Source organism: Gopherus flavomarginatus, chromosome 8 (assembly GCF_025201925.1).
Source record: "Gopherus flavomarginatus isolate rGopFla2 chromosome 8, rGopFla2.mat.asm, whole genome shotgun sequence".
NCBI lineage: Eukaryota > Metazoa > Chordata > Testudines > Testudinidae > Gopherus > Gopherus flavomarginatus.
In genome coordinates this window covers 10,323,289-10,340,476 of record NC_066624.1, presented here as the reverse complement: position 1 = coordinate 10,340,476, position 17,188 = coordinate 10,323,289, and the positions used below count along the sequence as shown (strand labels likewise).

The following is a 17,188-nucleotide window of genomic DNA, read 5'->3' as shown; positions in this document are numbered from 1 at the left end:
TAACAGATGAAGAGGTTCATCCTGACATGAGCAAATATAGAACCATCTTGACAACTTAAAAAAACAACATTTTTTTCATGATTGAAAGGGAACACATTAAACACTAAACACTACACACATGTGAGGCTATGAATGACACTGGGAGATGCATCCATTGCATCAGGAGATAGGGCCAAATCCAATGTTATGGAAGTTAATGGAAAGACTCCCATTAACTTCCACAGGAGCTGGGTTGTGCCCTAAATTCAGTCAACAAAGAGCCCAATCTTGCAAACAGTTCTACCTGTGGACTCCTATGTGGAATCCTATTGAGGTCAACGGATCTGTGTGCAAAAAAGCTCATTGTTGGCTTGAAATGTTCACGTTTGGCCGTTTTTGAGTCATTAGCAATCAAATAAGGTTCCAGGATTGTCACTCTGGGTGTCACTTGGAAATTCAGAATGTCTGTTGAGTCAGCGTGAAGTGAGGGAAACAGCTGCAAGCATGGCTGAGAGCTCTTTTTGATCAGAATATCAGCTACGGTAAGTTATGTATCTTTGCCACGCCAAGAGACCTAGACCACTGTGCTATCAGGGGTACCTCAGCCAAACACTAGATGTATTCTACACCTAATTTGCATGCAAAGTGTCCAGCTGCCACCGTTCTTACAGTATGGGCCTTCAGCTATTAGTATGGCAAATAAAATGGTTGCCTGAATAATTTTTTTGAATTAAAAAAATTCCCCTACCTCACTGTGGGTCACACTTTCAGGGCATCGGTATATGTGTTCATTGGGGTACAATCTCTCCTTTCTCCTGCCACCACTTACAATACGAAGTTTCACCCCAGAAGGAAATTGTTTGAGAAAGCTACAAACAGCTGAAAATAAGGGTTCAGAATAGGCCATTCTCAACTGTAATATACCAGCACAACCAATATATTCTCAGTGAGGCCCTAACCTACTGTGCTTGAAATACAAGGGAAATGGGAGCTGAGAATGCTCAGCACTCCACTGGACTGAGATCTATGAACACATGTAGGTCCTCGACCAAGTCACAGAGCCCTTATTCCAGGAAAGCTCTTATTAGCATAAAGGGGAAAGCACTGAATCCAGCAGACAGTCTGAGAATCACAGAGGTTTTTTTAAAGCTTATTAAATTGTGCATCTTTTCTTAAGAGTGTGTGTGTGTGTTTTAAAAATTAAATTCCATATTTAGGAAAAGAGCAATCTCTACATTTATATTTAAAATATAGGCAAATGTAAATGGGAGCCTGGAAATTTACAAACAGCAGAAGTAATTGCCTGCTTGTCTGTGTGGATTTAAGTGTCACAGCTTGCAGTTCAATGAAATATAACCCCATGGGTTTACACATCTGGGGGACATAACGATGTGAAATTATTTTGAGGAAGCATGTAAGGAAAAGCAGCATGTACTGTTCTAACTAAAATATGTTTAGACTGGCAATATTAATGGGGATTTAAGCTTACACTTAGTATCGTGGACTTCTTGGTTCTCTGGGATGTTTACAGATCCAAGCGGAAAAAAAAAGTCCACTCGTCTGGAAAGTGATTGCGTCTGCATTTATTTCTCCCCCTCCTTCCCTCTGATTCTTTTTCAAATAGCTACTTAGAGGACAAATTAAAGAGGCAAATCTCAAATCAGCATCAGTCCATTTCCTAATCCCCGTTCTCAGGATGAATCACCTCCTCCTTGTCACATGGAAACCCCCCCGAGAGAGGTGGCTTGGGGTGAAACGTTCATTGCGATTCCCCTTGCAGTGTTTCTACAAATTCTTCTACTGTGGGCTATGTGTGGAAGGCATTACCCACCGCTCCCCTCCAACTGTCCAAGAAACAGGAGGGGCAGACCCTTAAATCCCACAAATGTCAGGGATCATCCACATGGAGGACCCTTTCTACTAGCACCAAGCCTCCCTGTGCCCTCTTTGGCTCAGAGGCTGCATGGAAACAATGAATGGCATAGCCAGGGAATTCAGCACAGGCAGCTGCCTCTGGGACTCCCTTTAAAAGAGCAGAGCAGCTCAGTGCAAAAGGTAACGCTGCCTGGACTGAATTAAATCTTGTGCAGACCCCACATACGGTGTGGGGACACGAGGCAAGATCCCCCTGTCCATCTAACTCCCACACCAGCTCACTCCTTCTGCATGCTTGCAGAGCTCATTTTAGGGCCCTGAAAATGGTGTGTGATAATGCCCTGCTGACCAAACCTGACCTTATGGGGCATGAGGGGAGATGATCCACGTACAGAATGCCCCCATCATATGCAACTTGAGAAGAACAAAACCGGCATATTAATCAGAACTTATTTACATATTAATTTAGTTGGATTATTCTCCTGTTCTCACAAATCTCACCATGAGTAGCTGAAACCCAGAGTGCTGCATCAACCAGATGGGAATGCAAAGGCAAAAGTGCATCTTGGCTATTCACCACAGGAAAGCTGGTTTTTCTAGCATTACCATGATTTTCAAAAGGAGACATTTTAGAACTTCCTTTTGGCTTCAGACAACACTTTTTTTTTCATTTTCTACCCTTTAGCTCTTGCTCTATTGAATGAGAGAGTGGTTTAATTGTTTTGAAAGTGGTAAATGGCAGGATTCTCTCTATCACGTACTACTTTGGCTTGTTTTATTACACAGTCTTAAAATGCACATTTTATGAGGGTGACCAGACAGCAAGTGTGAAAAACCAGGCCAGGGGGAGGGGGGTAATTGGAGCCTATATAAGAAAAAGACCACAAAATCGGGACTGTCTCTATAAAATCGGGACAACTGGTCACCCTACATTTTATAGTGCTTCACATATTTACATCTACCTACCTAAAACACACAATATTGTAATATATTATGTTGCAATTAAAAGCCTACAATCTAAATCTGATATTTCTTCACTAATTTATTCCCAAGCCAATATGTATTTTAATGTTCCAAACCGTTGCTAATTAACACATGGAAATATTTTAACATGGATTTTGATTAATTCCATTTAACAGTCTAACCAGTGCTAAAACATATGTGGTGCGTCATTTCTTTCTTTTGAGGAAGGCATTGGCATTAAATCTTTCAATCTTTCTAAGCACCAAATGCTAATTTCAGGAAGATTAAATAACAGACTGCAGCTACAGTTTCCTTTCTTTGCTTCCCAGAAGGTAAAATGAACATATTTATGTGGGAGGAATTTCTTTACTGCACAAGCCAAAATGCAGAAATTAGATTTTTTTCCCCCAAAATTGCTAGTACACTTGCAATAGCCTGCCAGCTAAAGAACTTTAACCTATATCTGCAGTTCATGGACAGTTGCCAAGCTATATGTTCAACTTTCTTTCCCTTAAGTATTCCCATATGATGTTTTCACCTGCAGCCCCTAAGTGCTTTTCCATACTTGGATCAGAGACAGCTAGCTTAATAGTGGGGTGACTCTGACTATAAAGCTAGAAATACTCATATAAGACCCTCCTCTCATTTTCACATGTTGAAGCTATGTTATAAGCAAAAAATACAGTATGCCTCAAATGGTTTAAAGTGTGTGCAATTCTGCATGCCTCTGAACCAAGCATGCTAAATGTGTGACATATACATCCAAAGGTATGAACACGTGCAAACTTATTTACACGTGCAAATCCCCAATTTATATACATTCACCAGGTATGCCACGTGCATCTCAGGAGCGTATATTCAGTGTTCTATCCACGCCCCCTTTCGTAGCTGGTCCAGGGAAGATGAGGGACTACTACAGGGAGTTACTCCTTTAGCTGCAGTGGTAGAAGTTCATACCTGTGGTGCTGAAAGTCATGGGGTCAGGCCCTGGTGATGGATTCTCAATGGTTATTATTACACATGCAAAAATCTGTGCATGCTCTTTCTCCTGAATGTTAAAAAACATGAGCCTTCTGTGTTCCCAGACTATTTGCAACCTGCAGCCACAGTCGGTTTCCTGTGCTTTTCCACAAAGCAAGAAACATAATATAGGGACAAAATCCCAGAAAGGAATGAATGGAAAGGGTAGCAAATATGTACAGTAGTATTTTTCAAGTCATCTGTGTGTTATTTTCAAAGGTTTGAGTTAGATAAAGTAACATTTAACAAGGCATGTGATGCCATTCTACAAAAGGCCAAATTGCTGACATCAGATAGGTTGTAGCGCTCCCAGTATCTTTGGTGGGAAACATGCATGTTTGTTTGCAGGCAGAATTTGGGCCAAAGTAAATATTTGCATCATTAAAAATACAAACATCTGAAAGACTTGCATCTAAACATGTTTGAAACCTGCTATGCTTCTATGCCATAGCTTCAGAACTCACAAACATTATGTATTGTTTAAAACAAGACATGTTCTACAGAGCAGTCACATTTTGTGCCAGGGTCTCGACTCTATGACACTAGTGGGTGTGGTCCCATAGGAACCACTTGGTCAATGGAGGATCACCCAGACTGGTGTGGGATCCAGCCCTGCCCCAGCAACACCCTCCCTATTCTGACTTGCCCCCTATGCCAGAGGGCAGGGGATGCAAAGATGGTTATTCCAACTTTATGACACCACCTTGACTACAATAGGAGTATTCACGGAGTAAGGTATTACTCATCACGAACAAGGGTGTCACAATCTGGCCCTCAACAATTAATTGCTTCCATATGGTTTGGTTATGTCTTCCCTAAATTAGTGTGAGCAGGGTGAAAAAAAAGGGTGGGATTACAGGGGATTAGGAGATTCATCCTTAGGGAAGGGAAGGCAGCCATATTTCCATAATATTTTGCATTCATACAGCACCTTTCTGCCAGGGATCTAAAAATGCCTAATAAAGGTGGATGTCTTATTATACCTGTTGTCCACGAGAGGAAAGACGCAAGCACTAAAAAATTAAGTGATTGGCTCAAGATTATACTTCAGAGCTGTGCAGACCCTAGTATTCCTGACTGTGGGCATGTAGGTGATGCCTCCCCAACTTTGTAGAAGATGGTGCAATGTGGGTATAAATAACCTATTTCTTGAATGCGCCATAAACGGCATAAAAGGAGGAACAAATTCTATTAATACCCAGGAACTGTTTTCCCCAAGGCTTTTTGAGGTCACTTTGTTTTCTACCACCTCTAGCGAGGCAATTGGAATAATAATATTTTCTACAATTAATTTGGACCAACTACTAATGGTTTACAATTGCCATTCAATTTGGAATTGGGGAACCTCAAAGGATTGGAGATTCTTGTGCTTGAAGTCGCACAAGAAGATGCATTCTTGCAGAACACTGGCATCTCTGCCTCCACTCCTACGCAGAATTCAGAGGCACTGGGGGGAAAATATCACTGTGTGAAAAAAGCCATCCAACCCCCCAAAACCTTGGGTATGTGGGGTCAGTTTTTTTCATCTAAACCTGTTCACTTGTCTCTATTTTACAGGCTTGATTCTGTACCCAATGAAGTCAAATGCAAAACTCTCATTGACCACAATGGTACAGTAACAATTCCTAATCCCATGATTGTCTTTGTATTTCCTGGCGGAAATACATAGGCCCTAGCTGTGCTATTTCCCCCTCCAATAGCCTTACCCCCCAAAAATACCCCTGCTAATGACAGTCCCAGCAATAGGACAGTAGCTTAACAAAGCAAGAAAAGGCCACAATAAAAGGTCTTCAGACAGTTGGCGTCATATGTTCCTCATTTAGGAATATCTCAAAAACATTACTTCTCACAGTATTTACAAATGAGAAACACATGGCTGTAACCTATAATACTGCAAGAAATAGTGCTCTTCTGGTTTGTTTTTGGCCTCAGACTTTTGAAATATGAACCAAGTGAGGGGATTTCAGCTTAATGCTTGATTCAGTCCATTATTCTTAAACCCCCAAAGTTTTGAAGGAAGAGCGAAGCTTGCATTTGAAAAGGCAATGTGCCCACAAATACAGTAATGCGCTGTATTTGGCAACCAAAGCACAATGTATTTTAAAAAGGAGTTAGTTACCTAAAGGCTTTGCCTTCCATTCAATTAAAAAAAAACATATTAAACTGGCTTTGGGTGCCCATAAAAAGTTTTATAAGTCACAAGTAAAACCTCTTGCTTTTACCATTTGGATTGAATCAATATGGTTATCTGCCTGTCAATTTTTCTTGCTCTTTAATGCAGAAAGTGAGCAGCTTTTTTATAGCTTCCTTAGAAAGTACTAAGTTAATCAATACATCCAGCGATAACAGGATGATTTGAAACACATATAACAAAAGCCTATCACTTTGCTGTATAGTGAACCCGTCAAAATATTATCGTAGAAGTCATGCAGAAACAGAAGTTCTCCATCTTCCGTGACTAAATAGGTGGTGACAGCGGGATTGTCAGTCTTTTGGATGTGTTCATTGCGTTTTTGGGAGAAATTCAGTATATGTTTCTTATTTTGCAGGAATATGTAGTCAGCTATGTAGAGATTCTTGGGAACACTGTCTGAAGAGTTAAAACTTTTCTTAATTACCCCAGATTTACTTGGGCTCAAAACAGTCATTGGAAACTCTTGCACAGTTTGTACTTGCATAGTTTGTACAATGCTTATGATTTTTCACAAGCTTATCTGGAAACTGCTTCAATGTTCCCATAGACCTGAAAACCTCTTGATTTAGTCAAAAATTTGTGCTCAAGCCCAAACTGAAACGTACAGGTTGACTTTTAGCTACCTCATGCTGAGTTAGTCAATTTGAAATCACTTGTAAGCAACTGACTCCTAAATATTTAAATATATATCGGTATATCAAGATTCTGGATTTTAACAGTGAGAGGATCAGCTGTTAGAGTGATTTCTAACCACTACATTTTCAAAGAAATGCATAGGATTTAGCTACATAATTCCCATTGAGAGTTAAGATGCAATCACATACTATCATACCACTTAAATAGGTGGAATTCTGTATACAGTACAAAAGCTCTCACTGAGTTTAGGCTTGCTAGTATTTACCAAGTGTAACATGCAAGTTCAAAATTAATATATACATATAAATATGGAAGAAAGAGACCAATATGGAGAACGAGAAAAAGATGTGTCTGAAACGTATTTCAACTCCTGTGCCCATGTTGCCCACTCGATGTCACGGGTCTCACAATATTTGGTGTTTTTCATAAAGCCCTAGCACCTGGAGTCATGTGACAAAATTTGACTCTAATCTTTAATTAAAAATAATAAATTTCTAGCCCTTGTGGTTGCAGAGTAAAACCTGAAACATGAACTCTACAGGCTTTGAAGGTAAATAAAAATGGCCCCAAATTTATTTTTTAAACCAACCTAATGAGTTTTTGGAGCCTGACTCGTGATTTCTGAATGCTTGTCATAGGCAAGTCTGAGCGCTATTGGTTGTGTCAGGATTTGAATTCATCATATTGATGTTCTAAGAATTTTCACCTTGACAATGGGAAAATAGTAATTACGTACAGGGAAGTAATGTTAGATATTTAATCTATGTTCACACCCAAGAGGAAAAGCAAAGGACTGAAGGATCCAGCAATCACCAAAAAAATCCCCAAAGGATATGGCAGACACACAGTGTGCCTGACTCTTCTCTTAGCAATGAATGAGCAAATGTCTGTTAATTGTTGAGGGCAACATGGGCCCAATCAAGTGACATCAAGCATGCTATAAAATTGACCACTACCTCAAGCGTAGCAGAATGCCTCCAGGGCTCTAAACATTCTATATAAAGCCATGATAAATAGGACCATACCTTCCCAGTGGCCTCAACCCATCCTTTAAGTCTCCGTGCCTGGCCAGTCATTTCTGGGTATCAAAGTTTTAGCAGAACAAAATCCTCTGATTTGCATGCACAGATTTGCATAGCCTGCTCTTACAGAGGTCTATATGCATGATTTGCACACACAAAATTAATTTGTTCAGGTTTTGAGGTGTGAAAAAACTTGAGCACCCAAAAACTTGGCTGTGCCCTTTTGGTGGGTGGATTTACAGGCTGGGGGAAATTTGAAAAATTGGCTCTGAGCATCCAAGGGAACCTACAGAGCCAACTATAAGCAGCACCCAAAAAGGCAACTTTCCTACCAATGGTTTGAAGGGGGTCATCATCACCTGCAACGTTATTAGCATGGAACATCATGGGGCAGAAATGAAATTATTTCAAGCAGATAACAACTCCTGGTGGCAGCTAGGAAAGGTTCATAAATTGACATGCGCCCCCCAAATAATAATAAGCCTTCACATCAATTGTATAAAGAGTACAACAGAACCCCCTTCTGCAGTCATTCTGAAAATGTTGTGGGTTTCACAGCTGTGCACTGTCAGTTCTGATTAAGCTTAAACTAAACCAGTTATCTACAACCTTGGATTAGAAAGAGTTTTATTGCCAAGTGTAAGGTCAGTTACATTCAGAATGCACATCAGTGGAAAAACATAGAGGGGTAAAGCCTGCAGTCCTTACACAGGCAAAATGACCCTTAAATCAAGTGGAGTTTTGCCTGTGTGAAGACCATTGGCTTTGGCCCATGCTGTACATTCTAAATAGCAGCAGGAAGTCATTCCTGACTGCAGCATAGCTTCAAGTTGTCTCCCTCTCTGCAATTCATTGTTTGCTTTTATAACACATGGACTGTTTTAAGATTATTGTCTGTAGTCACTGCTGAAGTGATTGAGTTTACTATTTACCCCATAATAAATGAAGCTAATTATACACACAAACTGTTCGCTGCACAGGCTATAAACTAAAGCAACTATTGCCACAAATTCACCACATAACTTTTTCATCTGGGTGACTACCAGCCTTTCCATTAATAAAAACAAATGGCTCACATCAGTTGTATTTAAAGCTATACCAAGAGATTCTGGAGAAAACCCTGCCTTCATTGAGACCAATGGCAAAACTCCCACTGACATGAACAGGGCCAGGATTTCTGTCTTCACTACCGGCCGTATCGGCGGGTAGCAATTGATTTCTCGGGGATTTCTCATCTAGACGTGATATATCGATCCCCAAACGAGCTCCTGTCGACTCCGGAACTCCACCAACGTGAATGGCGGTAGTGGAGTCGACACGGGGAGCCACGGATGTCAATCCCGCGCCGTGAGGACAGTAGGTAACTCGATCTAAGATACTTCGACTTCAGCTACGCTATTCACGTAGCTGAAGCTGCGTATCTTAAATCGATTTCCCCCCCTAGTGTAGACCAGCCCAGGGTGTAAGCTTCATATGCCACTACAGAGGGATACTCCATATTAACGTTGCACTTCAAAGTGTGCTTATTGACTGACTGTTATTTTAATAGAGAGCAAAAGTGAATAAATGTATTTGCCTTTGCACCATGATTATTTCTTTTATATGCAATTATTTACTTGCCAAACACCACTAGCGACAAATTGCAATAGAGTATGAAGCTATCTACATCAGCAGATTTCCAGCCTAAGGTAAAAATAAACAGAAACATCTGTAAAGGAATCTTGTACAAAGCTACATTTATTAACAAATACATTTTCTAATAAAATGCCATCTGCAAGCAACCCTCAGCTTCCACTTGATATAAATAGACCTTTTTACTGTTTTCAGATGCAGTTCCCAGAAAAAATTATTCCAAACTCTACTGCAAAACACATCAGTCTTTGTTGCTTCCTGGAATGTTAACAAATAACATCAAGTTTTTAAACAGTCAAACAAATTATTGGCTCAAAACAATTATTCCAATAGGAAAAGCTGACCTTTTCCAATAAAGCGTCTTAAGAATGAATCACTCTTTATTTCTGGTAAAAAAATATATATATATTAACAAGCAGGAAAGTAATCTTGGAGAAAAAGAGAAAGCTATGAAAATCCCATGTTGTAATTCTGTTCACACATGTACTAAAAACCTACCTTGCAATGGTTACTGCTTTAGAGCAACTCTGAATAAGAAATTTATTATATCAGTACAAATGCTTCAGTTGGTTTACCCTTGCAATACAGCTGCGCTTGAAGTGTCCAGGAGAGAAATAAGAGCTAATTATAACTTTAATCACAAGACGGTTGTAACAGACCAGCAACACAAAACTCAACAATTTAAGTTCTTGGTGCCAGGAGTTGGCATTGAATCCCAATGCTAAGTGCTATTGAAAAATGCATGAAGACTTAACGGGATACATTTTCAAAAGTGTTTCTCACAGTTTAAGCCACATTAATTCCATTAAAGTCAATGGGAAATGAGCAACGAAAAGGTACCCCTTATTGTTAGCTGTTCTGGCATTAAAGGGGTCAAGGCTTTTCCAAGTTTATTTTAGATTTTTTTTCTCCTTTGCCACAGTGCATAACAGTATTCTTTAAATCAGATTAATTCCAAAATAAATCTCCAAAACTGTGAACAATGCAGCTGAATTAAGGTATATTACAGTGCTGTGGCCAGCCAAGGATCTGGCCTTTTACTGTTAGTGTGACACAACCGAAGTTAGCATTCCAGCCTTTGGTTTTAAAATGATGTATCACGACTTACTAGGGTTGTCACAATAATCTTTGCCAAAAGAAAATATAACCATGCGTTTTCTAGGAAAGGGGTGTGTTTTCAGATCACAAGTTCAGGGACTGGAACTTCATATTTAAAGAAACAGACATACACTACGTTAAATACTCCTCAGGTCAGATCTGTTAAGATTCTAGAAAAAAAGTGGACTAAGAAAATGACTTACCTCACTAGCCTGAGGGATGGTAAGCTTTGGTAATTTATTCTTAGAACTGGGTGCATTAGCTTTTCCTTCCAACAGTGTTCCAAATGATTGATTTCCATATACACTCTCAATTTCTATTGGAGGTTTCAGTTCAGGTGAGTCATTAGGTACTTGGTCCTGACCATCCATAGGTCTTACGTAAGCTGTAGGCTTTTGCTGGCCTATGCTAGTTTTGCAGTGCAGTCCTGGTGGGAAACTCTGGGTTGAGAGACCATTGTTTGCAGATAACAAAGATGTAGAAGGAAGTGGAGATCCAGGACCGTGCCCTACAAACTCAAGTTCTACAGGTGACTTGGAATGACTGTTTTCTTTATAAGAATGTTCTCCAGTTGTTGATTTGGAATGATTGTGCCTCCGTGAATGTGAAGATGATGCAGCTGGGTTTGCTTCCTCAGCGCCTCCATTTTTATGTTGCTCACTCTGACAGCTGTAGAGATCGTCATACCTGCCTTGAGGCTGGTCATGTGAAGAGCTATGCTTTGTCCTACTCTGTTGACTACTGGATTGGCTTGGCTGTGCACCGTTAGAGTTGTGACCACCACGTGACCAATCTGTCCTGGATTTCCTGCTGCTCTGGTGACTGTGTAGCAAAGTAGAATTAGATGACAGTGAAGAAGGTGGGGGCATTGACGTTGACGAGTGACCGCTGATCTGGTGAGACGGGATCATCCTGTTTCTCTGTTCTGGAAAAAAGTTCTGTTCATTTTTGTCAATGGGAGTCTGTGGTACAGAATTCTTTGGGATTCCTACAAGGTGGCTCTGGTTGGAATGGTTGGTTAACAAGTCCTTCATTTCATCATAGTTTCCCAATGTATTTTGGACACGGTTAGCAAGGGCATCGCCTTTATTTGTCTAAAATACCAAAAAGACACAGAGAAAAGAGTGAGTAAATTCCTGGTTGTGAAGTTACTCTTTGGAATGGTTATCTTAGGAAACACTGGCAAACGTTAGTTACTTAATAGTGTCATGCTGACATTTAATTTAATTTCAATTACATTTTGCATATGTTATGTAAGAAAGAACCTCTTGGAACAGGCTTGCATGAGTAACATTTATATACTGCTTCCTTTTTTCTTAAATCTGTTCTCAGAGAAATATTTAAATTACATCAGTTACGGATGTTATGAGCAAAATAGTCTGGTTTTATGTCAGATAAGTTGAGCTTGTACATTTTATATTCTACAAAATGCGAATGTACAATTACTGATTATTGAGTATATGAATGAAAATCAAACATTTTATTTAAAATATGTTATTGCTATAAACCAGGCGATAACGACAATATATATGAGGAGCTAAATTCATCTCATGTGTAACTCCAATGATTCCTTTATATTGGGCTCAGTTTGGCCCAATATACCTAATAGTTGAGATCTAGAAAACATACTGCTTCCAACTGGTGAATTAACTGCTACTAAAAGAGTGTTCCAAAGATGTTGTACTAAAGTAGTATGTGATTTCTATATTCTGAAGCACCAGGATGCCTCTCTTGGCTTAGAGTGTGGTGTGTTTATGAATCAGTCGCTCACACTGCTTTTCTTCAAATTGCAGTAATCATTAAGTAAGTTCTGATTCATCTATGTTTTACTACTATTATTTTTCCTTCTGAAGTGGTTTTTACTCTGCTATATATAGTATCCTGGGTAAACAAGCTCAAAGGTTATAACTGATATGCAGCTAGTTTCATTTTCCTTTTTGTTTTAAAAAAAGGTCAACCAACGTGGAACCAGTAAACGCAGTCCTATTATAACCCTTTGTGTTCCACAGAAATGACCAGCATTGCATTAAAACAGCCTATTCCCGATACACTCGTTACTTTATCAGACTCAAGGGGTGAGAAACACTGCTTTCAAAACTATGGTTCCTGTCCGAGCATATGCTGAACTTCTACAATCTGGAAGCGGAGTTTGAAGCTACAGTATATGTGAGGTAGGGCTTGATACTTCATATAATCTCTCCCAAAGCAGGCTCATACTTCAAGTTAAGCCTCTCTTTCCTCTGAAATGCTGAGCAAAAGAATGAAGACAGAAAATTTATGCATCGATTCCTCTTGGAATATCTGCTTAGATTTCCAGTGCTCAACTAGTCTATAGAGGAGAGAAATGTTGCAAAAAAAGTTTTTTTTTCTTGGTACTTCTCATGCAGTATAAAACATTGAGGGAAAAAGATAATAAATGCTGATTTTCTCTAGCTCAACTCGCAGGAATTGTAATGTATATCACCACTGCACTGAGACAGAGATTTAAATGTTAACTGCTCAGTATCGTTCTCATCTGTATGAGTGCTTCTAACCGAGATGGCTAATAGAAGTTCTGTAGGACTAGGAATCACTTTTGTTCACTAAAAGTTCCTAGATTGGTCATTTTAGTGGCAAAAACTATATTCGAGCTAAGCCAAGAATAACCTCTTTGTATATGAGCAGTTTCCTTCCACTGAGTTGCACAATGTGCCATTTGGGCTGCAGCCAAAACCAGACTCTCTGTTCAACCCCCAAAATTAAAACAAGGAGATTCCATTGTGCTTAAGGGCACAGCAGGAATTATGATGCAAGCCTTAAACACTTACATACTTGTGCTGTTTCCTCCTTCCCCACCAAACTTTTTAACTCTTTGAGCCACAGCCCACATGATGGCTAAGTATCTAGAAAGTCCAGAACCACTTGCTTTCATCAGTGTTTTGGTTACATTTTCAATTTACTCTTAACTTACTATCCATAAAGTAAAGGAGAAAAGTAAAAAGAGTACCAGGAACACATTATTGCACTGTAACATTTTAATATCACAGCAGCACATAAAAGAGCTTCTTCTCTAAGCCTTCACCGAGAGACTCAATATTTTAATTTTAATACATGGATTTTCAATCATTTTTACTGTTAGAGGAATCTGACTCTCAGGTTTCTTTTAAAATATGTCACCTAATGCTAAATGTCATTTCACTTAACACTAGCTCTCTGTTTTATACAAAATGTTCACGTCCTTTGGGATGAAAGGCACTCTATAAATGTAAGGTATTATTTGTAGTCATTTTCTGGGAGTATTAATGAAAAAAACCCTTTTCTGAAAAGCACAGAAATAATTAATTTATACCTCCTGAGCCTATTTTAAAACTCTCTCAGACCCTGATCCGATGCTTACTGAAGTCAGTGGAAAGATATCAGTGGCTTCAACGGCCTTTGGATCAGGCCCTCAAAACATAAATACCTCTGCCAATAAAGAGATGGTCCACTGCAGCTTGAAATACAGTAAAACACAAATAGAAAATGCACCCCTAGGCAGGGCCGGCGCTTCCATTTAGGCGACCTAGACGGTTGCCTAGGGGGCCAGAATTTGGGAGGGCGGCATTTTGTGGTCCTCGGCGGCAATTCGGCGGCAGGTGGTCCTTCCGTGCTCCGGGTCTTCAGCAGCAATTCTGCGGCGGGTCCTTCACTCGCTCTGGGACCTGCCGCTGAAGTGCCCCGAAGACCGGGAGCGCGGAAGGACCTCCCGGCCACTGAATTGCCACCAACCAGGAGCGCGGAAGGACCCCCCCGCCTTCAAATTGCCGCCGACTGGGAGCGCTGAAGGACCCCTGCCTAGGGCACCAAAAACCCTGGCACCGCTCCTGCCCCTAGGGCGAAATTCTCCTCATTTTGTGACCTCACTGAAGTCAAGGAGGGGTACTGTGTGTAATTCAGGGCAGAATCTAGACTTAAGTCTTGACACATATGAGCAATATTTTTATTTTCTTCCTCAACAGATTGAGCATTGTTATTGAATAGTAGGGTATGCCTGGCTAGTCTTGCCACAGGCACTACAAAAATGAAATTAACTATTTCTGCCCATTACATGTTACCTTCAGGTTGGGAACATTTTTAACACCCTCTTCTGGATAATCTTTGATTTCTTAAAGGAAACTTCTGTACTCTGTCTTCTGAGCAACCAGGTGAACTGCAGTTTTGCCACTATTAAGGAAACATATCTTCTGAGTATTCCAAGACATAAGTTATATAACTGCTTTGTGATTCAAGACTAGCAGTAGGGCTTGATACTTCCTCAGCCTCTCATTAATTTAGGAAATGCACACCTTTCTATGTTTGGCTGTATTGCTTTAAAAAAAAACAGAAATAAAATCCTACTGAATGGCTAATTTGCTCACTAGCTATTGCATTATAGTTCTACAAAGAACACACCTAATGCATTCCGACTTATGAGCCCAATTAATATGGGTTTTGTGACCATTTCTATGAAAGCCTGAGGTTTCATAATTCATTCACTTTCTCATGCCTCCCAGCATAACTAACCTCCATGGACTAGAAGGTGAGATACTTTATGCTATGCTTGAATATAGTGAAGCATTACATTTAACATTCTCCAATGACTCATGCAAAAATGAATTCTTTCAGTTGGGTCTTATTTCTCCAGTTGAACTATTCCGAGGCAAATCCTCAAAATAAATAAATAAATAAATACAGACCACTCCTCAGACAGTTTGTCTATGAAATACTAATGATATCCAAACCTATTTATGAATGCAAAACATTAAAAGGTATCACTAGTAAACCTGGAGCCTCTGCCAGGAAAATTCCCACACTGCAGATTCAAGCAACTGCAGACATGAGACCTCAGACTGTGATCTGGTCAGCTCTGACAAATTAAGCAGTACCAGTGTTTGAAAGGGAGACCTCTAGAAAGCTCACATGATCCATAACTGGCAACAGTCAGCGCTCATAACTCTTTGTCCATCCTGGCCAAAATTGTGGTAGACAGCACGATATTTTTGAAAGTGCTGTTTTCTGTATTAGACTCTGGCACATAAAAAGAACATCTTTCTAGACACACACTAAAAAAATCACATCTACACACGCACACAGACACACACAGACACACACACACATATGAAGGCACCTATGAAAAGTAGATAATAAAGGGGCAGGGGATTAAACAGACTCTCCGTAAGTATACAAGTGATGGTGATATCCATATAATTAATGGAAAAGAACCACATGGTAGACGATATTTATGTTCCACCTCTGTCCACAAATCTATGTCTCCCTGGACTATTTTTGTTTGCAGTGTTGTTTGTCGGCAGATTGGTCTCAGGGCATGAGAGAGCCAAGATGGGTGAAGTAATATCTTTTGTGGACCAACTTCTACTGGTGAAAGAGACAAGTTTTGAGCTTCACAGAGCTCTCCTTCAGGCTACTTCAGCCCAGGCCCAAAGAAAGCTCTATGGCGCTCGTAAGCTTGTTACTTTCACCAAAGTTGGTCCAATAAAAGATATTACCTCACCCATCTTGTCTCTCTGGACTATTTTTAACACTCCAAGCTCATACAAAGTAGCACTGGTAGCAGTCCCATCTCATAGCTCTCCATTTTGGGTTAAATGCTGCAGTGAATGGGGAACAGTGAGTGCACAAAACACATATATTAGAACAGGGAACCAACGAGATGGAGAGATGTTTTCTATTTCTCAGATTCTCTTCTTCTCACTTCCACTTCCCTTCATCCCCTTCCCACTGCGGTCCTTTGGACATTCATGGGCCAGATCTTTAGTTGATGTAAATCAGCACAGCCCCATTAACTTTATTGACTTTGCTAATTGAGGATCTGACCCCATGGTTGGTGAAAGGTCACTCCATTTGCACTTGATGGATACCTTCTCTTTCCCCTTCCTCTGCACACCTAATTATGGGTCTACTTGCTTCTTGCTGGCAGCTTTATTTATTTTAGACAAGTTGCATTGCCACTCCTGGTTATGGATACAGGAGAATGGACCATATTCTGATCTTAGTGACATCAGAGTAAATCTGGAGTAATTTACATCAATGCAACTGAAATCAGAATTTGGTCTGACGGGAAAAGAAACAAATCCATTCCCAAATCTCTCCTGCTTCTTCTACACACACATTCAATGTACATAGGGTTTATCATTGAATACAATTTCAATATGTTAAAATGCTGGAGAAGAAGTCCAAATGCTCTCTTTTGATGCTACTGTCATTGATAGGAACCAGAGCAGACTAAGTGGGTGCACTTTGCACTATTCCTGTTGGCTACACAGGGCCTAATTCTCATTCACACCAAGGATCCTTTGCACCTGGTAGTGTAAAGAGGCTTTAAAGGGGGCATAAGTTACATTTACACTCACTTTAAGACCAGTTTACACTGCTTTTTCATAAACATGAATCAGGCCCAGAGTTCACTCTTTGCACTTACTTTGTAACATAAACCACAACTCAGTCTTTAAGGGCCAAATCCAACCCCCATTTGTTATCAGTTAAATTTCCACTAACGTTAATGGAACCTGGATTGGGCCCTTAAAAGCACAGTCCTGTAAAGGAAATATCACTTTGTCCTTAATTCCTCCTGACGTAAAAATCAAGACAAAATGGGTCGAGTTTTTATATATATAGTTAATAATAAAGATATATATAGTCTTAATTTTCCTTGCTCCTGTGGATTTAAAACAGATTAAAACTATTGTTTTTGTGTATGATTATTTAACAATTTATTTATACACATCAATTTTTACACTAATTTGTATGCTGT

At 39.9% G+C, this 17,188-nt stretch overlaps 1 protein-coding gene across 2 annotated transcripts in view; it reads right to left on the bottom strand.

Moving 5' to 3' along the window:
* Positions 1-17,188, bottom strand: part of AFF2 (ALF transcription elongation factor 2) — a 411,852-nt gene that overhangs the window by 274,570 nt on the left and 120,094 nt on the right. For both annotated transcript variants that reach the window (XM_050964719.1, XM_050964720.1), the window contains exon 3: positions 10,623-11,513. In XM_050964719.1, the coding sequence (XP_050820676.1) occupies positions 10,623-11,513 (891 nt within the window). The remainder of the gene's footprint in view (positions 1-10,622; positions 11,514-17,188) is intronic.